Source organism: Grus americana, chromosome 14 (assembly GCF_028858705.1).
Source record: "Grus americana isolate bGruAme1 chromosome 14, bGruAme1.mat, whole genome shotgun sequence".
NCBI classification, from domain to species: Eukaryota; Metazoa; Chordata; class Aves; order Gruiformes; family Gruidae; genus Grus; species Grus americana.
Window position 1 is genome coordinate 4990050 of NC_072865.1, and position 26391 is coordinate 5016440.

At 41.7% G+C, this 26391-nt stretch overlaps 1 protein-coding gene across 1 annotated transcript in view; it reads left to right on the forward strand.

The window, feature by feature from the left end:
* SPOCK1 (SPARC (osteonectin), cwcv and kazal like domains proteoglycan 1) overlaps positions 1-25484 on the forward strand; it is a 315512-nt gene extending 290028 nt beyond the window's left edge. Inside the window, exons 7-11 of the mRNA XM_054842153.1 lie at positions 6228-6344; positions 13600-13821; positions 14407-14469; positions 19670-19807; positions 20811-25484. Coding sequence (XP_054698128.1) covers positions 6228-6344; positions 13600-13821; positions 14407-14469; positions 19670-19807; positions 20811-21001 — 731 coding nt within the window. The 3' untranslated portion in view covers positions 21002-25484. The remainder of the gene's footprint in view (positions 1-6227; positions 6345-13599; positions 13822-14406; positions 14470-19669; positions 19808-20810) is intronic.
* The last annotated feature ends 907 nt before the right edge of the window (positions 25485-26391 follow it).

Genomic DNA, 26391 nt, shown 5'->3' on the forward strand with positions numbered 1-26391 from the left:
AACTAATATGTCTTAGAAATGCAGCTGGGCTTCTGCTTGTGAGCCGAGCAGCAAGCAAGGCCAGTTTCCATGAATGCATCCACTCCCTCCTGCTGCTCGGGGAACCCCAGGTCTGAAATTCCAGACGATGGGTTGAGATGGGCTCGCTTGCAATGTTTTCCTTTTCTTATTTGCATTATGTGGCCGGTCACCTCGATCACAACACATCGGTTCTGCTCCGTGGCAGGACGTTTGCGTCTTTTTAAGGAGGTGACTCAAATTTAGTGCCATGTTCCTAAGCTGAGTTCTGGCATGGCAGATTTAGTTTGCATGGAAAGGGCACTAACCTCCTTAGCTACATATGCATTTTTAAAAGCTTCTGCTTTATTTTTTAAAATTTCTCTGCATTTGCAGTTTCCTTTCCTCTACAGTACAGAAACAGTTGAAACTATCCCAGGTCTCAGGGAATGTTCGCATGCTCCACTTTGGCATTCAGGGAACAGGCAGTTTGCTCCTCGGTCTCTGCCTAAGGGACTATTTAGTGTTGTATAACAATAATACGAACCCAGAGAACCAGTCCCTCCACGTGCACTTGGTAGTAATGTAGTACTATTTGTAAGAATGGTTATTATAATAACAATAGTAATGATAAGGCAATAGATACCTGCCAGATAGGTGCCAGAGAAGACAAATGACATAAAACATGTTACACCCATTCTGTGAATCCAGTTGTATAGCTTGCTTGTTGTGAACTACAGTGTAATGTGTCACTGTAACTTTCTTCTGGACAATGTGGACTCCTTGCTTGTCACATAGTACCAGAACTTTATGGCAGCAAGCGAGACATCAAAGCAGTAATGCAGTGATGTACTTGCATAGTACTAAGTTTTGATTAGAGTTAACTGCAGTACGAGTTAGAAGGCTTGTTTTGTTAGTGGCTGGAGATTTTACAATATTGTTTTGCTCGGCTGGAGTAAAAATGGGATGTCAGAGAACATTCAATATGCATTTAATCTTATGCTTCTACAGTTAAGCTCAGTTTTAATGTTGATTTCTGGCACTGAGCACTTTTGAAAGTCCCTCCTTGAAAGAGTGAAATTAAATATTATACTGTTAATTTTCACCACCAATGTATATAGATGAGTACCTGCAGAGCTGAAAAAGTCCCTAATGGAAGTATGCCTATAAAAACCTGAGCCTTTACAACATGCTAATGGCTTTCCATTAGGTCAGATTAATGTTTTCTGCTTGGTGAAAATAAGTATTTAGCAACAGTGCTTTCAGTTTGTTAGGAATAAATAACTGCTGGACCAATTGCTTCACTCTTGGGAATAAATCTGCACTTTCAGTGCTTGCCCTTAAATCACTTCTGCAGGATGATTCGTAACATCTGCAGATTCAGATCTGAAATGTCGGTTGGATCCAGCAGCAAATACATCCTCCTCCTGCGTTCGCAATGCCGTGACTCAGAGAAGTGACAGATTCTGCTCGTGGTCCCACCGCCCCGTCGGATGCAGGGCACGGCACACTGTGATAAAGTCGACAAGCTGGATGCTAACCAACCTGCCTCACCGTCCCGGTTTGTAGCAGCAGCAATACCAACCTGCCCCAAGCAGGGAAGTCGAGGGCTCTGCAGCAGATGTCATCAAAGCGCATCAGCAGGGAAGGATCCAGGAATTAATATTACGTGGGACCTGGTATCAGAGGGTTGCTAATGCAGAACTTTCAGTGACATCGATAAAGCAACAAGGATGAAGTGTTGTGGGTTTTTTTCCCTTTTTAAAAGGTGTAGGAAAAGATTCGAAGCCAGATTCTCTTATCTTGAAGAAAATACACACAGAAGTAAAAATGTTTATGTGTACATGTTTGCACTTGTCTCTTTGTTACAGCGGTAGCATTTTGAATGGTTGTTGAGAGTTGGCTGGACAGATTTCTGTCGCCAGAAAGGGGCCGTGGAGAGTTTCCTCCCTTGGTGTTTCTCTTCATCCCAGATTTTTAATCAGTGCTTCAAGTCATGTCAATACCCACATTGTTTGCAACCTACATATTCTCTCCTTATAGATCTTCAAACAGCAAGAGACCCATTATCACATCTATTCCTCCTACAGCCTTATTCTTCTTATCTGAGAAACGTTACTTGGAACTTCTATTAATAGCAAAGAGGTACATTTGCACTGTATTTTTCATGAAGAAGCTTCTTAAAAATGCTTTATAACTTACACTAATGCAAATTTATATGAGGATCTTAGATCTGGGGCTCCTCAGAGCCATGCTTCCTAATTGTTTGATATATAACTAATGGGCTCTACCACCAGAAATAAATCATGAAGTGCTCTGGTTCCTGGATAGCCAGCTGGAGGCTGGGCCTGACTTTGTGTGTGTTAGACTCGTGCCCTCTGAATGTCAGTCCACTTTGAAGGGTCTAAAGCAACGTATCCCAAACCAAACAAATTCAGCATTATTAGACACGTCTGAAAATGTTCAAATAAAATAAATAAGTGGGACGCAGATCCATTAGGTAGAGAGGCAGAATCTTTTTAACCATGCATGGTAGCCTTAAGATAAAATTTAATACAAGAAATGTAAAAGAATACTTCCTCTATTTTAGTGTGCAGGAGAAAGTAAGATTGAGGGCATGAAATACTTGAATAGAAATTTAACTGAATTTTGCATTAAATTTTTGAAGTCTCATGAAGAAATTTATTATTCACTACATATTTACAGAACAGTTGGTTCCTGTTTTACTCATGAAACAGCAGTTATTCTTTTGAAGAAAGACTGCGGTCCTAGGAGAGAATCTCAACATAATAACCACTGTTGAAGCAACATGCTTAAGGAATATCTCTGTTATTCACAAAAAAACACCCCTCTCCAGTATGCAGAAAACTCCAATTCTGGGCTTACTGTCAACTTGTGCCTCAGACCAAATTCCAAAGGAAATCTGCAGGGTTTGTGGCATTTTGCAGACTTGTTGGTGAAAGCAAGAGAAAGCATCAGCCAGGGCGCAGTTTTAAAGCCTGACCTCAGGTGAGTGAATGAGCCGGTCTTTGAGGGAGCTACAGCGCAGAAGAGGCTGAAAGCCTGATCTTGCTCCATCAAAATCAAGAGAAATATTGTTAGGGAATGACAGGAGGATACAGGGGTCCTGTGCCTGTTTGAGCAGCCATAGGGTATAACTGAGATGATGTAGGTCATGGATTGCAGCACTTGGGTAATGGCAGAGGATTGGTGTAAGCAGGAATGTACATGTACGTGGTAAAAGGTGGTTCTTGACACATCTAGCATTACAGACAAGCGGAAAAAAAATAAATGACAACTTCATTATGAATGGCATTTTACAGATCCTGACATGTTTGATTGGCTGGACTATACAGAGAAAACATTTCAAGTGTGATTTACCGTTAATTAATATACGTCTGTTCCACCTACACTGTGCATTCAGTCCTGCTTTCTATTGCAATTTAAAAGCGTGGATTCAAATTACCTCAGTCAATGCAGTTTAAACCAAATTAACACTTTGCAAAATTTATTTTGGAGACGTTAGTTTTTCACTGGGAAGGCCATTCCGCATGGTGCTGAGGCCAGGAGAGGAGGCGAGCCTGCCCCAAGCTCCTGCCCGGCATTCTGCACCAGCAGGATGGCATTGCGAGTTTGAGAGCAAATACAGTACCCCTTCGAGCATTTGACTTACCTGAGGTTTCTGTGCTGTCTAGAGTTGTCTTTGTATTTGGAAGTACACAAATCTGAATAAGGAAAACAGCCCTAGAGGGTATTTTATTTAAATTTTTATTTTTTTTTCCCTGTGACTTGTTGACTCACAGCCTGTGAAGCTCAGTATACCGGTACAGAAGGCATGATGAGGGTGTCAGGATGGCACAGGAATGGCTGTTCGTAGTCCAGAGTTCCAGCCTTGGCTTCCTAAAGATGTCCTATGCCACAATAAATATTTAATAAGTATCAGGTTTGCACAATAAAACTAGGTTACTCATTTCTTGGACAACTGAATCCGCTTTTTTTCACCCGCTTGATAGAATCAGTAGTCAAAGCTGTGTTTATATGTGCAGGTGTGACTGGAGATACATTTGTGAAATACTCTGAACATATGGATAACCTGTCATGTAAGAAGTATTGGCTAAACAGCACTTGCTTGTTATGTGCTGTATTTCTCTTTTCTCCTTTGCAAAAGTGACTTTCAAAGGACAAGATGGCTACTTGGCAGAAGGAAAAAAAAGACACTGCCTACTTTTAATTCTGAAAGATTATGTGATTGTCGGTACATTCCTTCTCAGAAAACATTTGTGAAGACAGGTTATTGAAAAGAAGGCTGCTGTCGTCTCTCCTGTTGCTGTAGTTGACTGATAATATTTTGGCAAAACTTATGTCTGATGCAAATCAGCTGATGACAATTCCAGAGGGGATGCAGGAACAGCCTCTCCCGTCCCATGTAAAAGAAGTATCTCCATCACTTCTGACATGGACTTAGGTACCCAACTCCTGTTGAAATTAGTGCATGATAGAAATTTCTTTGTCTTTATGGATTTAAATTCACAAAATAAGAAATCATTCATGCCTGTCTAGAGCTAGTTCGTTCCTGAATATTTATTACCTATAAAATTAGTTTTCTTCCTACCCTTCACCCCTTCAGGCAACATCTCCTGATGGGGGCTTGTTACAGGCAGGATGATGGAATTTCTTCTGCTATTGCTTATGTTGTTATTTTTCTCTGATAAAAGACTTTGTTTGTGAGTAACAGCCAAGGAACAACAGCAGCGTGAGATGTTCCTTACAGAAAAGATGGCATGGGGGCTCAAAAATCCGATCACTCCATGATTTCTGTCTTAACTTGCAAAGATAAAATAGTTTATAATGAGTAAAATATAACGTTAATGTAAGAAAGTAAAGTGATAAGCTTTTTCAGTAATGTAAGCCATTTTACAGTTAATATTGCATTGTCTTCCATTTCTTTTACATTAACCATTTATTTCTTTAAGACCTGATATTTCCTTACCTGGACACAGCCTTAGTAGGATAGTGATCTTCATATTTTTATCTTTAATAGGAAAATCTAGCAAACATTTTTCAGCTTTACAGAAAAATGTGCAAATCTTTCTCCCCACCCACCCCCACCCCCAAAATGCTAAAAAACTTTCCACTTAGAAAAAAACTATAATGTCCTATATTAACTTCAGTGTTATTTCCGACACCCCAAAAAACTGCGCGAACAAACAAATACTCACCATGGCCATGAGATATCAGCAAGTTCATTGCAGTCACTGGAGCAGCGAGTTTAACTTGCGAAGACAAGCTGTGGGACTCAATTGTTCTTCAATAAGGTGGAAGGAGGAATATTATAATGTGCAGTGAATTGGAGAAGACATATTGTGGCTTGCCTTGTGAAGGATGTCTGCCTCTATGGCATAAAATCTTGCTCTGTATTCCAAGAAATGTCATTTAAAATGTAGAATGAGTGCACAGCAGGAATAATAAAATTGTCTGAGCATGTGAATTTTAAACACTAAACATGATACAGAAACAAGAATATTTTTTCTGACAGAAACTGGTGACTAATACAGCTTTCTTCCTTAAAAAAAATATCGGCTTCAGCTGGACATTAATCTCTTGGCAGAAATTTCTGGGAAAATTAGATTCCTCTCAGTAAAAATTTATAAGAAAAGAAATGTTTTACCTAGCTCACAAAATGGAATTGACAACCTTCAGAGGTGACAAAGCCTCATTTGCAGTAGAACTAGAGCAACATAACAATTTTCTTCTTTATGTATATAAATAAGTATATATATTTTTCTTATTACTGTGATAATAGCCTTATACTAAGCCAAATGTGGTTATAAATTATTCCTAGCGTCTTGTTCAAGTGGTATGTCTAAGCAAGTATGTCCCTCCTCCCCATCTGTTTGACTGATATTTTTCTCTGAAATCCTAAAAGGTGAAAACATTTAAGTTAAATAGTCACATAGCTCTAATTGAGAACCTGCGGGTAGCTCTGCGTGTCACTTCTTCCATCAGAAATCGTGCCAGCTACTGAGGAGATGCTTGAGTACAAATTATAATTCATAATGACTTACGTTTTCTTTTTGACTTGCATCCTTTTCCCTAACCTTCTCTTTTACTTCAGAGCCTTTAATGAGAAGGACTTTACAACCGCAAACAATATTTTTCTAACAGACTGTCTGGAAAAAGGTTTTTCACTGGTGCTTTTGATTCAGACTGGTCCTTTGTTCTTTTTCTAGCTTGCACAGACAAAGAATTGAGGAATCTCGCTTTGCGACTAAAAGACTGGTTCGGTGCTCTTCACGAGGACGCAAATCGTGTCATCAAACCAACAAGCTCGGAGACGGCACAAGGCAGTAAGAAAACACCTTTCCCATTGAACACTGAGTGTTGTAGGCAGCTTCCCAGCCCAAGAGCGCGTTCAGCTGAGCACAGCTGTTAGTGCCACAATGTCATGTCGAGCAGGTGCCAGCAAGTAAGCAGGTACGCCGGAGACCTGATCCTGCAGATAAATAGCTGCACCGTTTTCTAAAGGAGCTGCAGTCATTCCGTACTCTCTCTGGCCCAACCTGCTCTAAAAACTGGCGGTCAGAGACAAAGACACCTTTAATGAGGCAAATAGCTGTGTCTGAAGGCCATGGAGGTCACATCTATACTAGTAAATAAAACTGCTTAGGGACTTTTCTCAAGCCCTGAGGTTAACTAGCATGACACAGTTCATGTCTGTACAGTTAAACTCCATGACCCTCCAAATCAGCATGGCTGCATCCAAATCACTTCTTGGGGATGGACTGTGGCGTATGGAATCATAGAATAGTATCATAGAATCGTTAAGGTTGGAAAAGACCTTTAAGATCATCAAGTCCAAGCATTAACCACTGCCAAGTCCACCACTAAACAATGTCCCTAAGCACCACATCTACACATTTTAAATACCTCCAGGGATGGTGACTCAACCACTTCCCTGGGCAGCTTGTTCTAATGCTTGATAACCCTTTCAGTGAAGAAATTTTCCCTAATATCCAATCTAAACCTCCCCTGGTGCAACTTGAGGCCGTTTCCTCTTGTCCTATTGCTTGTTACCTGGGAGAAGAGACCAACACCCACCTGGCTACAACCTCCTTCCAGGTAGTTGTAGAGAGCGATCAGGTCTCCCCTCAACCTCCTTTTCTCCAGACTAAACAACCCCAGTTCCCTCAGCCACTCCTCATCTGACTTGTGCTCCAGACCCTTCACCAGCTTTGTTGCCCTTCTCTGGACACGCTCCAGCACCTCAATGTCCTTCTTGGAGTGAAGGCCCCAAAACAGAACACAGTATTTGAAGTGCAGCCTCACCAGTGCCAATATGCTTACCTCCCAGTTTATGGCCAAACATTTTCTGACCCACTGTCAGTGGCATGAGCTAAAAATATGGTATACAAGCATAAGGACAATTATGCCAGTGCTGGAAAGGACTCGCTCTGATTTTATTTTGCAATTTCTTGCTAACACCTTATGTAAGAGATAGAATAATAAAAACATCTGCATTGCAGCCACAGAGCTGGAATAGTTAAATGGTGTGGAAAGCTGGAATCCATTGTGTCCCAGGTATTTAATAACACCATCTTTGCTTCCTTTGATGTTTGGGTTTGTGTTTTTTTTTTTTTAAGGAAGGAAGAAAATGAACAGTTTAGAGGACATTTAGTCTCTGTGGGTTTAGCCAACATGACTGATTTTGATGTCATTTACCCACCAGGGAGGGGAAAGATTCAGATAACAGCATCAAAAGAGGTCATGCTCATCAGAGCGCAGATGTGAATTTATTTTCTGTAAGGACTCATTAATCCTTTTAAATAGTATGTCCCAAAACACGTGGGCCCCTGGCCCAAAGTAGGATGCACAAGCTTTATCTAGGTGTGACTCACCTCCAGTTCGCTGCCCTGATTCTCTGGTACAAGCTGCCAAAAGCCAGGGTCTGCACACAGAATTTCAAGGGTTCAGTCAACTGCTCCCCTTTTACGGCTCTTTTGACCCCAGTGCCTAGTTTCCCTGTAGCGTGAGGCTGGGGGAGCTAACCGTGCAGTGGAGCTGACCCAGCGCATCAGGATGAGCATTCACTGTTGGTCCATGACTCCAAGCGGCTCTTCTTTTGTGCTGCTTCTGAGCTTGTGTAGCACTAGATTGCTTCTTCCGAAAGAGATAGAACATATCACAGGCTATATTGCTCAAAACTGTAGTCAAACGTCATTAATGGCAAGTAATTCTATCTTAAAACTATGTGGTGAAACAAGCCGTGTTCTGTGTAAACGACCTTTTTCATATGTCCCTGACTTTCCATAGTATTTACAACAAAGTCAGTATCTTTAAAACCATATATCCAACTTATTGCTTAAACAGTAATACAAAAAGGGTATTCTTACCACGCAGAGGAAGCTGAACCATAGTGCAAAATACAACTGGATGTACAGCTAATCATGGCTTCAAGATGTGAATTCAGTTCAGGCCCCATGACAGAAAATGCCAGAGACTTAAAACTTTGTCTGAAGTCCTTTAGGTCCAGGACCACATGAAATCTCATTTTCTCAGATTGTCAAAAGGATGTTTTTCATGCAGAGGACCTGTGAGCTGCTCCTGAGGACCTTACCAAAGACCAAAGACCAAATTAATTCTTAAAGGTGTTGGGTCTTTTTTTTTCTTTTCTGAAGCAATTTCAGTGAGAAAAACATTCCTGGTAATTCTGCAGTGTTTGCTCTGATTCACAGAGGAGCTGTTATCTCTTTTTAGTTTAGTTTGATTCCTGGCAGCTTTTATATGAAAGACTGCCTTGATGATCTTAAACACTTGATCTCAACAATGTTCATTTTTAGACTGTTGACTTAGTTTGGCACATTTTCTTATATGTCAGTTAAAAAAAGAAATCGCTTCTGAATGCCACAAAACTTGAGCTTGTTTTTCTTGTTAAGAGTTTGCAACAGTATTCATGAATTAATCTGCATGTGCCAAATTCTGCAGCTCCAATTCTCTCTGGTAGCACTGAAAATACCCACAGAGTAGGGACGGCAGTATTTGGCTTCCTCTAACTTCAACTTCAAACATTTGTAAAAATGAAAGACATCTTAAAAAGGGCTCAAAATTCAAAGCAAAGTTCACATAGCCAAGCTGAAAAAAAAAATTTATATGAATCCTGGCAAACAGGACACAGGCGGCTCTGGAAACACGCTCTGATGTACACATTGCCCTTTTCTTATTGCTCTGCATGTGTTGCCCTCCTCACCAGGGTGATCACTTCATTAAACTGAACCGGTTTGGTTATGCCTGTAGAGTTTTAAAGGCGTACACATCCTCAAAGTAATACATTTTGGGTATGCCCCTGTGGCAGTAAAAGGAACAGATGGTGGGATGCGATGACTAAGATGCCTCGGACACATCAGCTGTCTAGAGAAGGTGTTCCAGCAGAGATTTCTCTGTGCCACATTAAATTTTCAAGATGTTACTGTGAGTGTAAATAAGCTTTTTGAGTGTATTAAGTTCACTCCCAGGTGAAGGAAAAAAAGTACACTTTTTTTTTTTTAACTCTCTTAAAAGGAGAAGGATGAGGGCAAGTCGTTGTGTTTTAAATCTCAAACCTTCATTCAATGAGCTATCTGCCAGATCCCAACAAAGCACCATAGACCAGGAACTTTGTCTTCTGCAGCCGTTGCACAATTGAAAGCTCCCCAATAAATAATATAAGCAACTCAGGGACATGCTTTGACATAAGGAAATAATAAAACTAATTAGGTAGTAAGATCAGATTCAAATTGCTCCTGAGCCTGTTGATAATTCATAACATTCCTGTATTGTATCTAGATAGTCTCTTTGGTTGGAGTGGGAGTTGTTTTTCTTTTACTAGAGATCTATGCAATATAAAGGATTTTTTTCTGAGCAACATTTCTTCTCCTCCTTCCTTTATTTTAAGTGATAGGGGAAATTAGGTTAATTATTCCCCTGTTAATTTAATTGTAGTATACTTTAATAAAATAAAACTGGCTCATGTAAGTCAACTCTTGAAGGTGGAAAATAATTTTATGTGCCAGAAGGTGTGTTTATTTTTAATTAGGACTTTCACTTAAGACTTTTTTAATTTAATTCCATTTTAATTCAGAGGAGGAGGTGGAGCGTTTTACGTATTAATGGGGTATTAGACTTTCACATGTAGGTCACCAGTTTGATTTCCTTCCGGATCTATAGTGAATGAAAGTAGTTAGGATGCTGAACAGCTGTCAGTCGGAATAAGAAATGCTATGGTCTCAATCCAGGTCCTTGTGAGCAGGTGTCCAAACGAGACCAACCACCACCACAACGGACATTAACAGGCATCCTTGTTGGCAGCCTCTGCCAAGGACCAAGAGCGGGAGGGGTACGGAGCCTGCACCGTTCTCTTGCTTCGCACCATAGGCACTGCAGGGCTGAGCTGATGCACAGAAAGATGCAGAAAAGTTCTCGCTGAGGTTACCTTTACTCCAGGTCTGTTGTGCAAGAAGTCCAGTCTATTAACCCAGCACTTAATTCATTGCAGAATTACAGTATGATGTGGTTTATTTCATCCAACATATTGCATCATATTTATAAGCAAGTATATCAAAAGACGCCAAAAAGGAGTTAATTCATTCAACATCACTTGGCCTCACCAAGTTGATGGGAGCACAGTGACCTCCCAAAGAAGATAGGTGAGCTCTGAGAACCATTTTCCATCAGCTGCCATGGTTACGCAGTAAGTCAGAGCCTGCCTTGCACGCTCAGGGCACACTTTGCTTTCATGCCTGTTGCTGGATGCCGAAAGCATCCAGAAATGCTGGGTTTGGACTGCAGATGCAGTGCTGCGAAAGGTGATTTACAGGCAGTAGCTTTTACCAGGAGACAATATGAAGCAGGGGTAGATACTACCATTCACCTTCAACCACATATTGAGGAACAATTAAAGACTTAACCTTTTCTCTGATAATAACCACCTAGCTAAGGGCTTTCTGTTGCACCTACCACTGTAATACTTAAAGACTTCCAAACCACACTGTGTAATAATGCAGCACTGCTTAATAATACAGCTTTTTAATAAACCTAATCTGGAACTCTGGTCACAATAGTGAAAGCTCCCTTGTTTATAAGAAATTACAATCAAAAACTCTTCAACTGATGTAATTAACTGTCTTCGTAAGTGACCTTTCATGACTGTATCTTGCATCCAAGCCCTGATGGTATGTCACAGAGCAGCTTCGTATTCGCATCTGTCACTATCTTGTGATCTGCTCAGACAGCTCAGTACCGAGGGCACGCTGCTGTTGTGTCCCTGAACGCATGTTGTACACACAGATAAAGACTTCCCAGCAGGGAGGAAAACAAGACTCAGAAATAATCCGCAGACACTGTCAGGGGCAAGTTCATGCCAGGATCTCCTCCTCCCTGCGTTGATCTTTGCCAGTTAGGAGGTGACCTTTAGAGACCCAGAGGGCTGAGTAGCACGTACCATACTCAACTGGTTGTATAACAGACCTTGTAGTTATTCACCGTAGCAGCATTAAGTGCCACAACAGGGTGCAAAGACCATCACCAGCAACAGCATCTGTGCAGGAAAAGAGCAGCCAACGGAAAACAGCTGGTTTTCGCCTAGAAACTGTTAAACTGGGATAGCTGAAGCATGTCCACATCCCCACTCCACTGTGCAATGAATGATCCACCCTTGCCTGTTTGACTACTTTTAACCTGCCCTGTGGCAGCTCAGGCCGAGCATACACCCGCACAAGGCAGGGCTGCGTGTCCTGCTCCTCAGTGCTTTGTAAAGGCAAAGTCATGGATTCTTAAATCCTTTCACTCAACAAGAGATTGCACAGTGACCAAGTCCTGCTTGCCTTCTTCAGATGAATAAAATAAATGAAGTCAATAGTCCTAATTGCTTCAGCAAGGCAAGCAGGCTTTCTCCCTACGCCTATTCACATGGCCTTTTTCTTTTTCACTGGGCTCAAACTCGATTAGATAATGTTAGAGGACATAACAGCACAAAAGTGTGATGAAATGTTCAGCATGATCTCTCTCTTCCCTGCCTGAGCTGCCTCTAGCCCTGAAGAAATGGTGTTACCTTCTTCCTTTCTTAGAGAAACATGTATTATGAATGACATATACCTTCCCATTAGTTAACCCTTCTGATTGTTCCTCCATGTCACTGACAACCTTCAGCTGCAGTTGCATACAAAATGCACAGCTTCCAGCATAAAGCACTGCCCTCCTTTGGATTAATACTGAAAATAGCAGTTAGGCTGCAGAGCTTGGACAAACTGTCAGCGTGATTCCAGCAACATCTTAGGTTTCACTTTAACAAAGCAGCATCCTGAAATGGGACTTGACACTTAGAGCAAATAAGGCTAAGCTTGAGCTCTTTCAATGAAAGATGCAGCAAAAGGAAAAGGCCCATCAGGCTTCTCCCCGTGGCCCGTAGCAGAATGAACGGTGCACAGGCAGGTTATCGCACGCAGCTGAAACAGCGGGAGCGCGAGGTGCCCAGGGTACCCTCAGTGCCTGTAAATCCCCAGCCAATGTATGCATGTATCTGAGTCCTTGTTGAAACCAGTATCTTATTATCAGCTTTATTAGCTCTACATTACAAATATACTTTCTTGCATTGTAGATAACTTGGAAGTTAGTCCATTTTTGTACCAAGCATTGAAAAATACAGTGACAGCATGGATTTATAATGCCCTGTCTTGTTTGTGGAAGAAGGCAATGCCACTGTTTTTGAGGAGACTGCAGAATACTGGAGCATGCATCTCATATATGTTGTTGGTATCTGTATGCATGGCTTGGCCTTCTTGTGACACTGCTGCTGCGGCAGTCTTTTAAGGATTTGGACTATTATAATAAATGATGATGGTTTCCAAAGCTCTGGAAGAGCAGAATCCTGTATTGCTGCACAATCCTGGAGGCCACAAGAAGTGCTGGTATGGCATACAAGAGCCTGTGCAACTCTCTGGAGCTCCCAGCTGGAGCAGTGCCGTTCTTCAGAGTGGTGCAAGCAAAAGAGATGCTTCATCCCTTCTCTCCTCCTGCCTCCCCCAGACAGCTCACAATCCAGCTCAGAGCATTTTGTTGTCCACCACAGGAGGCAGGGCTTTGCAGAGTGAAAATCTGGGATGAGAGATGGAAGTTGAGAGCACACTAGGAAAGAATTCGATCAGGGAACTAGAAACAGGTCTAGGAAACAGGATTTAAATTGCATTCAGATTCAGTCTGGTTTGAAAATACAGTGGATGCAGCCTTTTCTCATCACGTTTCAGTTTCTTGGAACAAGGCCAACCCACTTGAACTGTGGACAGAAAAAAAAAAAGTGAGAATTTTTTGCATAGAAATAAGTTTGAATTGCAGTAATCAGCTATGAATCTCAGTCCTTCCCACCCCACGGCTCCTAAAGACCGTGAGTAGTGCTCTAGTCTGTAGCCATGCTTGGGTTTTAAGCTTTACACAATCAGTTCAGCCTTAGAATTTTGTTCTGCTTTGGGCAAATGAGAGTCCAGCTGAAAAAAATAAAGCCTTCAGCTTAGCAACGATTCCTGCTCAGAGAGCGTGCTGGGGTTCAGTTGGGGATATTTGCCTGTCTTCTTACAGGGTTTGACACCAGCATACTACCAATCTGTAAGGATTCCTTAGGCTGGATGTTCAACAAACTTGACATGAACTACGACCTGCTGCTGGATCCCTCGGAGATCAGCGCCATTTATCTGGATAAGTACGAGCCATGCGTCAAGCCTCTCTTCAACTCCTGTGACTCCTTCAAAGACGGAAAGCTTTCCAACAACGAGTGGTGCTACTGCTTCCAGAAGCCAGGTGGTGAGTTGGGCAATTTGCAGTACAAAGAGAAGTCATTTGGGTTTCCCCGTGTTTCAGGTTTGATTGATCTGCTTATCTGGATAGTTTGGTAATTGGCAGTCAGCTATTTTCTCCAGCATTGGTGTGAAAGAGCATTGCGTAACAATGTTTAATGTCACAGATTAATATCCCTTGATCATTAAAACAAACAACAAAGTAGTAAGTGCCAGTGCACACAGTCTAGAAATAAGCTCTATTGCTGATAGAAAGCTCAAGAACTTACTCTTTTATTAATGCAGAAATTAGTCAATTAACGAATCATAAATTAGAGACCTGGCATTATGACAGTTGGGTGAAAAGAGAGGAAAAACAGTTTAACAATGAAAATGGCCCCCAAACGCTATTCTCAACTGCAGTATGTTGCAATTTTTTTTTTTAATTAGTGGAGCTAATGACATAAATTTGTTTTGCAGTACAGTACCAGCATATGGGCTTCTTTCATTCCCAGGTGTACAGTAGTCTACATTTCATGTCAGTAGTGAAGCCAGTCATTACAGAGTCTGTCCCGTACCATCTGGAAACTGATTCTCGTACATTATATTTTAGGTCTTCCTTGCCAGAATGAAATGAATAGAATTCAAAAGCTAAGTAGAGGGAAGAGTCTGTTGGGTAAGTTCGATTACTTGCTATTCATTTACTCAACTAATTAAAGCTTCTGTGATTATTGTAACTTTATATGCAGTAATGGTTTTTCAATTAGAGACTAATGTTTTGAGTCGGGAATATGCACCACGGAGTGTAGGCCTGACACTATGAAATTAAACAAATAATGAGATAGCTACATACAGAACAGGCGTCAGCGTGGCAACAGGTTCAGAACTAATTCACAGCTCTCCAGAAACACAAAGCCTTGGCTGCACAGAGCTTAATCCTGCCTTCATCACCTCGTAGGTCAGAATAAGTAGAGGCTGCTCAATATTCAAGTTTCCCATTTTTGCAGGGTGACAAAAGGTGCCACAGTGCATCGTCAATGGGTTCGTGTCTTCTTCCAGTTGTGGTGCAATGCATGTATTCCTTGGGGTTCAGTTTTTCATAGTCACCCTTAAAAATATTTCAGTATACTCTGTGTATATGGAAACAGGAATTCATATCAATTCATTTTCGGCAGCCCTGCAGGATTCTCCATGCTGTAAGATATGATAATGCCTGCCTCTCTCTCTATTGACTACTGGGAGCCTGAATTGATTCATAACTTACACTGCTCTGATGGATATCTAAAATTAGGTGAAATAAATCCCTGCATGGCATTTTCCCATTTAATTGCTAAAAAAATCAGCTTGTTGAACTGAGTAATTCCATACCCTAAAATGACACAGTGTTATGTAGCCCAGCATTTATGTGGTGGGATCTTACTGAAACTTCTGTCCTAGTGCATTTGTGTACAGAGCCAAATCACGCGAAGCATACCGGTACAGAGGCTCTGTTTACAGAAGGCACTGCATTTCACCCCTGGCTTACCTCAGACCCGGGCTGTCAGCCCCACCATTGAGAACCCATGCCAGGTTCTTAGAGCATCACTACCCGCAGCACAGAGCGTGCATGTCAGCTCTGCTGCGATGCTTCTCCGGTTGCAGTCTGCTGCTCAGGTTGCTCTCAGATTTTAGTCTGATGTTCCAATTTACTCACTAGCAGACCCTGCAAACAGCTTCTGCAAAGCTCACCTTAGCCAAACTCTGCCATCCCCGGATGCCACTGCCATGCGGATGGAAGGTTCAGGTACCTTATGAACAATCCCAACCTGGATTCGTTGGTTTAAAATAAGAATAAACATTCCCAAAAGCCACAGGGACTATGGTTTAGTTCCATCATCCTTTCATAGTGAGTTCACATAAAGATTAAGATGTTTCAGAGTTACAGCTCCTGCTGTTCATAGCTGTGGGAGCAAAGGGAGGATTGATCGCTCAGTCGTGTGTGTGCTCCATTCAGTAAATATTTTGCATTCGTGTTCGAATGCATGTTGTGGCAGGGGAAGTCACGATGTTCTCCATCTCGTGGGTGTCATGATTTTCCAAGCCACCTAAAAGAATAAGAAGCTCAAGTCCTAATAGATAGCTTTGGCTATCCCATATTTATTTTATGCTTTGCTGTTATTTGCTATATGCAATAAATGTCATCTAGGTTGAAACATAAGTGGTTTGTTCCAGCGTGCGGGGAAAAATGATGGCTATATTGCAGGTAGTACCACATGCAGGCTGTTGTAGCACATGTCACTGGGATCTGATCACAACAGCAGGAGTAAAATGACAAAGGAAAAGCAGTAAGAATGGTCCCTTACCACAAATAACTTCTAGTCAACTGTATTAAAAAAAATGAAGGATGAAAGTGGCTAAGCTCAACAAATCAAGAAGTGTCAGGCATAGGTTGTTCCACAGGCTAGAAAATTGTAATATAGAGAGGAACTCTTTGCTTCACCTACCTTGAAAGTCCGCCTGCGTAATGGCACCTGTCTGTGAGATTTTCATCTGATCTCGTAGCTATTTATACAGTGCAAAACATCGACTTTTCTCTTCACTGACTGAAAAATTATGCAAATGGAAAGCAAAACATACACGTGACAAAAAACACCGCTTGTAGCAACAATGAAGATTGAAAAGAGAGATTAATATTTTCAGAGCAACTAGCCTTTAATTATTGTCTTTCCTTCTCTGACCCTGACATATAGAGCCCAGCAGCTACAGTCTGGACAGTAGGCATGAAGAAGACTTCTGTTAACTTGTATCCATTGATAAAAAAATGAAGACTTTTGATATTTTGTTCTCTATATATTTTTCAACACACATGACAGTTGCAACAAAGTACTTCAAAGCCATTGCCATTAGATATGTTGAATTTGGAGGCTTTCGAATAGAGTCTAGCATCCCAGGGGACCAAATTAAAAAGTAAACAGCACTATTCATCTTTTCCTACCAGATTTATCTAGAGTACAATTAACTGCAGAGAGTGTACTTTTAGAGCATACAACTGTGCAGCCTGATAATGCTTCTCCCACATCACTAAGGTAATAAATTTCTGCTCCCGTCACCATTTTCTACTGTATCAGCCCTGTGAATTCAGCTAACATAATAGCTAATACAGGGAGCTGTGCGCTGGCTAGCACTTAATTCTGTCAGGCTTTTTACCTGTGTGCTTCACTATCTTTAGCATATAATTATTCTCCCCATGTCCTCCGAGGAAGGGGAATATTATATAGATAAGGAAATGATGCAAAAAAAAAAAAAAAGGGGAGAGATAGGTCTGGATCCATAAAGAGGATATGGATGCAACAGTGCTGTTCAAGTTTGCGTGGAATAATTAAATACTCCGTGGGACAAAGAGAGATGGGGGAAGCAGGATTCACTAGCCTGACACAGTCCAGTGGGGAGTAACTAACATTTTGTAGCACCTGATGGTAAAGCTGGTCCACCAGCAATCCTCTGCACACTTGTGGGGAAGCACCGTCTGTGCAAGAACCTCTGGAGTGGAGATGTCAACTCCTTTGTCTTTCCATACCCTGCTGATGTTCTCTGACACCAAACCAGATTATGGGGTGAGATATTCCCACTCAATGGGCTGTGCGGATGCCATGCTCCAGAACAGCAGCGCTTGTAGCCAGAGCTTATTTCTAATGAACACAGGGGCTGATTTGTGTAGGATTTACAGGGCAAACCATCACGCTGCACAACACTTGCTCCCAGTGACTCTCTGTCCTCACCAGATTATCGCCTGCGCCTGACACATTGGAGAGGACACGCTGTAATCTTCTCCCTGATGGTTGGCAAAGACTGTGGCATTAGTATGCGTAGCTAAATATTTAAAGTTCTGGTGTTACATACAAATTGGCACAAATTTCCCATGCAGAAGGAAAAGTACCTTCTACTCTTCACTGTGACCCAAAGTGTGAATCCTTTCCACACACAGTTATGTTGGCAGTGAGCCTGGGCCATAATTTATTTTTAAATCTATGGCTTTTACAGGCAGTGTGGAACATTTTAATACCTTACAAGAAACACAGTAAAACTATGCAAAATGCCTGTTTCACAGAAAGGAAAGGTTGCATTGCCCAAGGAAAAGAGAAAGTCTGAGACAGTTTAAAATGCAGATGCTGCTCTCTGCTCACCCCGTAATGCCACTGAGGTCCCCCCCCTTGGCTTTTCCCTGCAGCCAGATGCTCATCTGATATAACAGGGGAGCCCCAGGGACACTGGTACAGCTATGCTGATTTACACCAGCAAAAATCAGCACCTGAGCACTTTTCTCAAGGTTGTTTATAGTCTAGTAAACACCTGGAATGCTTAACAGAGAGAGGACGTCAGCATAACCATGGAAAAAAAACTTTCTCAATCAATATTGAAATAAAGGTTTGAACAGTGAGCATTAACTTAGAAAAACCTGCAAAGGTGAATACATATACAGGGTTACCAGAACCATTTTTTTTATAAATAGTAAAAATGAGGCTTTGGTAGTCATCATTGTGCTTACATTTGTCCATGAACATAGTGGTGGTATCTATAAGCAAACCTGCTATAAGATCCAGCTTTGAAGTTACTTAAAATACTCTCTCTAATGGATGTGAAGTGGTCTTCAAAACTCATCAGATATACAAGATTTCTGCAGATCTTCAAAGGTTTCTGTTGTCATCTTCCAGACCTACGGTAGCGGCACTCAAACATTAGACAAGATCTGCAGTGCGATGAGTTTGGAAATTCAAGGATTCACTTTATAGAGATGTGCGTGTGCATGAGATTGACTGACTTCCACTTTTATGTAGGAAATTTCATGGCATTTGGTCAGCACCTTCGCATTCATTTTTTCTGTGAGAAATGTAGTGGAAATAACCCCTTTGACACGTGAACTGTCTGAAGAGATGCCATACACATGGAACTAGTTAAAAAACTTTACTGCGTGACCAGTAAATCACTGGTATCTTTGACAAAGGAGAAAAATACTTTCTCAAAAATTGAGACAAGAAATTTGGGGGCAAGGGTGGGTTTCTGCCATGTTTTAAATTGAAGCAATTGGCAAAGAAGGGAAAATGACTGTACTGACCTCCCCGGGGAATAAAGCTAACTCATCTCAGAGGACAAGAGGGCTTTTCATATTGAAGTACATTTGCTGTATCTGATGAAAATGGTGGGAACAATAAAACAGGTTTCTCCCAAGAGCTTCCCTGTCTGCAAAAGCCAGAATGAGCCACACTCTACAAGGCTGAGCTATATTGGTTTTATTGTGAGACAAATCTTGGGCTTCAAATCCAAAGACTGCCAATCCCGTTGTCCCTCTCTGCAAACCTTATGCATTACTTCTCCTTTTGTACATGGGAACTCTCAGGAAGGGGGAAGTTGTGCTTGAGATTAGCATGAATAGCAAGCAGATGGCAGATACCTTCCAGGGACAATTACAGTGTTGTGGAAAGACTTGTATAATAAACATTGAAGGAGTGCAAATGGAAGGGAAATGCAGAATTAATGAAGTTGGGGTAATAATGCAGTTGGGAAGAAAAGTTTAAAACCAGGAGTTAAATCTGAAAGGGGTTCTGTGGGAATATGAATCATTCGGGGACAGCCTGAACCTCTCTCTAGTACCGTATGCCATCGCCCTCCATGTGCTATACATGCGCAAACATTTGTGTACTGCGCAGTGACCAGGGTGGCTGAAAAGAGTTAATCATATATAATTTCTGCTGCCTTTTAAGCACCAGATAATCACGTGTGTTTTCTTGCCACCATTGTAAAGATCTTCATGTAAATAAGTGACAAGTTCATAATACTTTATATACCTCCTTGCTCCTACAGCGGCTTGCATTACTGATTATACCTTATATTTTATTCAGGTGCTTTCATCCCACGGTGCAATGAAGAAGGTTATTACAAAGCCACGCAGTGCCATGGCAGCACAGGGCAGTGCTGGTGTGTTGATAAGTACGGGAATGAGATAGCCGGCTCAAGAAAGCAAGGGACGGTTAGTTGTGGTGAGTAACGATATGCTTCCCTCAGACAACAAAGGAATTAACTCTGTTGTATGCCCTGCCATTGCTGTATGATGGCATACGATAACAAAAGTGACAACAGGGAAATGTGACCACCAGTGTTCAAAGTGGTCCTGTATTTTCCTGGTCAGACTACAAATGGGGCCCTTATATACATATTGGTCCTTTGGGCTGGGGGGGGGGATGCGGCAGAAGGTCACAGGACATAACCACTGAGAAGAAGATACTTTTGCTACCGGGAAAATGTAGTAATTGGTATTAAAATTAAGGTTATGGGATTGCTATGCACGGTGATTAAATATATTGTTCTGTATACTCTGCAACGTGCAACTGGGACTTCATGAATAATGTCTTTCCTGACAAAGGAAGGCCTAAAATGTGTAAAATTTTATAAATTAACAACCAAGCCCAGTAAAACTGCTGACAGGACACGATTATGTACCTATGTGAAATCACCCATTAGCTGTTATACTGCGGCAAGCAGGATTTCAGCCATCTTCCTTCAGAGTGCCTCAGTGACGGCTGTGGGTGCAGCAGAGGCCTAGACGGGCTGAGAAGCCCAGAATCACATCACAGATATTAGGCTCAATAGCTACATTTGCACAACGTGGTTTACGCACTCAAATAAAATCAATTTGTGGAATATTTTTAGCCTGGTTTACAGAGTTGTGATGGGATGAAAGTATTTACAAATGAGTAATGCTTTCCTGGCGTGCCTCCATGTGAACTGAGTCTCTTCAGTCGAGGCTCTAGGAGGAGGGTGATGCATAGTCTTTTATGCAAGTAAATTTTTCACAATAAATTTTTATATATTTATCCCAAGTCAGGCTGAAAATTGAAATTTAGAGGTAGTTTCATGAATAGCTGAACCAATGAATTTAAAAAGTAACATTGCAAATGACAGTGGCTTGAATGACAAGGGTAGTGATGAACGAGGGATTTGGTGGCATGTGAGGGAATGACCTTTCCTGCTCACCTGTTTCAGAAGAAGAGCAAGAAACCTCAGGGGATTTTGGCAGTGGTGGATCGGTTGCATTGTTGGATGATTTGGAAGAGGAACCTGAAGCAGCAAAAAAAGACAAAGAAGGGAAACTGAAGATTCATGTAAGAGCAGCTAATGAAGATGACGAAGATGAAGATGATGACAAGGATGACGAAATTGGTTATATATGGTAGTGCCCATCATAATGAGGACTCACGTTTTGCACAATATTGCAAGTCATATCATATCTCTGCAATTGTATCTGAGAGTACCTGGCACAAATATTCCCTCTCAACTGAGTTTAATTTTGTATAGTCTATTTAATTTGGAAGACAACTTGTTTTTTTTTTCCAGCAAGGACTGTTTGGAAAACAGCTTTTGTTCAGTTGGTTCAGGGGATTTTTGTTCTATCCACAGGGGCAATGAGTTTTGTTTCAAAAACATTTCATGTCTTAATCCTCAGTTGCACAGCTTATGAAATATATCCTGTGAAAGAAGAATCGCAGAAGGGGCTCAACAAACCAATACAAGGCTTAGAAGCCCTTCTCATGTTAGGGAATTTGCGTCATAAATTGTTACCTGGATCATATCAGAAACAGTTCTTTTTCTTTCATGAAGAAGGAGAAGTAGGTGCCTCATTTTCTAGTCCATATTTGTTACGTCCCAGTAAAGAGTAAGTCTCTTGGGATAGCGACTTCTGGCTGCCCAGCACCAGGGGTTTAATCCAGTGAGAAACCCACTGGTGGGATTTTTCTCTTCCGTATGTTCTCTGAGAAAGAGTCCAACAGGCTTAGTCCAGCCCGCACTGAAGGCAGAGCTCCCACCAGCGCGTAGATCCGCTCACTGGCACTGTTTAGTTGCTCGAGGAACATGGCCTTCATCTGAAGAGATGCTGAGAACCTGCAGCTGTCATGGACCGAGCCCTACAGGCAGGGAACAGCATCCACCTGCCTTTTAAAGAGTTTAAGAAAAGAGTGTTTTGTGAATTTGTAGTGTCAGAACCACCTCCATAGCTGTTCCTCAGCTCCTCTCTGAACTCGTTTGCACCGAGTTGCACTAACATCGCGCAGGCAGCCCCTGCGTCTGCTCGCACACTGCGGGCCTGCCTGTTCTTCGTCTACTCTTAGCAATCCCTCATTCCACAGTTATAAAGCTGTCAAAGACACTAACCATCAAAAGTAATAAGCTGTTGTTTCTTTAATTTAAATAGTTAATATTTATTTGGCCTGTTTAAAAAAGCAACTTTAGGCAGTCATATTTCATAACCCCTTTGCTCAGTGTGACAAGCTGCACACTCTAATAATTACACACATTTAAAAGACAATAGTCTTAAAATACAATCTGTGATTCCCTCAGCATCTCCCACATATTCATAACTCTTCAATTGTATCACAGCATATTGACATTATTTGCTGCGTCCTTTCCCATTGCAGTTCTCTGATGCAGTAATGCGCTGTGGTGACCGTTTATTATTTTTTCCTGTTTCCAGAAATGGTAAGAAGTACCTTAACCTCACTCTTGCATTAGGATGCAGATATAAGTATTTTAGCAGTGCCTGTGATTTGCCTGTGAGATATTTTGCAGAATGAAAAAAAAATTCACAGAAAACTGATTAGATTGATTCCGCACCCCCCCCCCCCCCCCCCCCCCCCGAGTTAGTGTTGGATGTAGAGGTGGAGACAGTATGGAGTCAAAACATGGCTGGTCACATCATCACTGGAAAGCAGGGATGTACCATGCTGGGTGGCAGAAGTCACTTTCCCAGGGACACTGTGGTCCTCACCCCTCTCCAAAGCCAATGCCCGCCGCAGAGCCTGGCAGGGCTCGGCAGCCCCTCTCCCCTTCTGTGTAGGACCTCTGCGTTCAGACATGATCAGAAGAGCGATATAGCAGAGGAACTCCTTTCAGACACCATGTGTTGCAGGGGCTCAGTTGTTTTCTCCTCTTTCATTTCCTATTTGTCTAGCTCAATGACCTGAGAACAAAGAGCAAGCCTGCATAATTGTTAGTAATGCAGAAGGATGTGTATAATCATGAGGATGTTTCACGCCCCCGCATCCTCCCAAAAATCTGCCATCGCAGTCATTTGCAAAAGGCCTGCAATCCTCCCTGCCTCAAATCCCTTTGGGTTTCCTATAGCTTTTGAAAATTTATTTTAAAAAAACATTGTCTGTGAGCTGTGCAGCACACACACTCACATGCACTTTTTCTACTTGTCTTTCATAGAAAAATGATGCTGACTTGCAAGAGGAACAGATAAAACCAGCATTTCTGTTTCCCTAAATAGTATGATTTTACAAGAAGAAATTGCACACCATCCATAGCTTGCTTCTCAACTATTGTGGCTGGTTTCCTTCTGGTATTTTATTAATCGAACCCATACGCTCTGGGTCTAGCTCTGCTGTCCTGTGCAGGACCTGCCTAAGGCACAGAGCTGTCATTTCACTCTGACATAAAACTGAGGTCCAGAATCAGCAGAGTTATGCTTATCCTCCCGACTGGACTCATTCTCCACACACAGCTAGGGTTGTGGGTTTTTTTTCCTCCCTGCAGTCCTGTGTCCCTTTGCAACGGCTTGTCCCATTACTGTGCGTTACTGCAAAGGCCACAGAGTACAACCCCTCTCCTGCCCGGCACCTCACCGGGGTACAGCCAGTCTAACCCAGCCCTTGCAGGCAGCTCCCGGGTCCCAGGTGGCAGCCCTTCTGTGTCATGTGCAAACATGCAAGATGGTTCAATAAAAGCTGTTAAATAAGCCTTTAAAAGTGAACGTGGCCATCCTTCAGGTTACATGAGCGGACGTGCCACCACCATCCGCTTCTCAGCACCGTTGAGCCTCTCCTAGCTGTAATCTCTCACATGCAACTATTCCAAATCAGAGCTGGCAGGTTTTATATCTTTCTCTTGCACTACAAAACAATTACTAGCTCTCAGAGTCACCAACTCAAATGTGCCGTGGGTCCCAGGCAGACTGCTCTGTGCCCAGCGCAGCCGGGCGAGAGAGGAGCTGCCGCGGCTGGGCGGGCTGAGCTGTGGTAGCACATTGACCTTCGCGCAGAAACACAGACAGACGGCCAGACAGACATTTTTAAGCCCGCTGGCCTGGATTCGGGAAGACACCTCCATCCAGGTGATCATTCAGTCACCTGCGTCAGTTGTTCAACTCTTCTTCTGAATCAGGGCCAGCACTGGAAAAATGCCGTTTTATCGACTAGTCCAGCTGGGTCCGGCTAGAAGCGAGTTTAGAGGGAGCAGCGTCCAATCCCGAGGTGTCACCGCCTCGTTGGGACTGGGGCAGACAGGCCCTCGGGCTCGGAGGGCACCGCAGACCATGGATTGCTTCAGGAGCGGGTTTCCAACTCTCACAGCTAGTTAGCAAAGCCCTTTTGTGATCCACTGGCATCCTCCGGTGGTTGGCAGATCTGCAGCCAATGTATACATATGTATATATGTGTGGCTCTATCTATACATTTATACACACACAGATGTATGTGCGTACATGTGTGTGTCCAATTTGGGAAGCTGCATTAAGAAAATATTTTATTTCTTTAAGAGAAACCAGCCTTTCTCCCATGAACCAGTGCTCTGCCAGATCAAGCCCCTTCCATTCTTCATGTTCATGCTTTGTAAAGGATTTAATTTGCTTCCAGCTTCATTTCATTATTTTCTTTTTTTTTTTTTTTTTGCAAAGCAGGACTTCCCATCTGCATCAAATCATTGACCTTCCAAATATTTCCTCATTGTGAAAAATGGAATCAGAGTTGTCCTGTTCTTTTAGAGACACAAACCAATTTTTAATCTCATTTTCTTTTCATATTAGAGACTATGAAATACTGTTAGGCATTGCTTTATGTTTCAAGGTGTCCTTTCAACTACTGTGGTTAAATCAAAATCTCCTTGAGTTCAGATTTCAGCACAGTTGGGGTTTTGGGGTCATTACTGGCCTTTGCTGTGAACACAAAGAATCCTTTTCCTTTCTTTGCCTTTTTTTTAAGCTATTCTGTACTATTATTTTAAGCCATTTGAAGTGTTTATTTAATATTTATTCTACAGTTTATATTGAAAATGTAAAGTTTATATTTAAAACAACACTGTTTGTTAGTGAATGCTTCTCTTTGCCTCTCCAGCCTAGTCTGTTAGTCTCAGTGTACATTTCTGGCATGGGAATATTTTGATATTAGAAGTTTTGTAGCATTTTTTTCCCCTCAAGCAGCAAATGACAGAGATCTAAGGTCACCACTTGATACAGACCACCAGATCGCTCAAGCTTAGCTTCCTACATTTGTTGGCTTTTATTGCGTCCCTTCTGTATGCCATTCAAGTTCCTTTAATACATAGACTGCTTTGTACAGTTACTATACATCAAAAAGCCCTTTCTACAGTAGGTGGGGTTTGGTCTTTTTATACTTTTCTCAATGCTGTTGATGTCCGTTACTGTTAAATGCGTAGATCTGTAAGGAGAGATCCAAATATTACGTGTTTCAGTTTGATGTCCCTACTGTAGATGGATGTAGACTATCATAGTAAGTAGAATTGCATAGTAAATTCTGAATGCTTTTTCCATAAGGAGTCAAGTGGAATGTGAGCATTTTGCTATCTTTGGTTAACTGTAAATGCTTAACTGTAGTCTGAAATAGTTGCATTTTTGTCTGTCTCAATAAATTTTAATTTGTCTGCGACCCCTTATTGCCTGTCTTGAATTTTATCAAACTTTGGGGATCAAAAATACTGCAGTACTTTGAGTCAGCATTTAATCATGCATGGAAATGGATGATCTTTTATATTTGGTTTATACCTTATACCTCTGTTCAATGTCAGCTGTAATCTGTGAAGTTAATGTAAGGTCTCTAGAAAGCTATATTTTAAAAGCAGAAATGAAACCAAACTGAAAGTAATAACTGTACCAAAATCAGAACTTTTCAAATTATATTAAAATTGATTTTTAAAGAACTAGCAGGGGTAGGGGGGGGGAAGCTTTCAGTTATATCTCCTCCCTAGTTTTCAAATTGTGGTTTTTCTGTCTCTCTCCTAGGTATCCAGGGCAATTCTATAAACACAGTCACATTCTACAGTGGCCGTAAACTACAGTATAAATGAAGACAAATTTGTAATTGTGTAATTGAATACAATTGGTGGGAAGCCATCCTCACTTAGAAATACCTGGGTCTGGGTCTGTCTCATTCAATTGGAGCTCCTCTTTAATATTATTAACTAATTTAAACAGCTAACATTATTACAGTGCTAATTACAGTTAAAAGTGTTATTTCATCACCTTTCCTCTGTATGTGCAATATTAAAGAATCACACGAAAGCATGAAACCTATTTTCAAACATTTGTGCAATTATCATCTCATCGGGTAATACATTTATAGCTTGTCTGTCCATGCACCGTTGGCTGAGTTGTGCCATCTGGGTCAGAACCTGCCTTAAATTTCTGTTAAACTGACTGCATTCATTCGTTTATTTTTACTGTGGGTACCACATGTTATTTCCAGTATGTTACCTTACCTGGCTCTAAAAAGAAACGAGCTTTGCTTTTCCAAAACCACTCTGAGACTCTTTGACGTGTTCGATCTTCCATGTT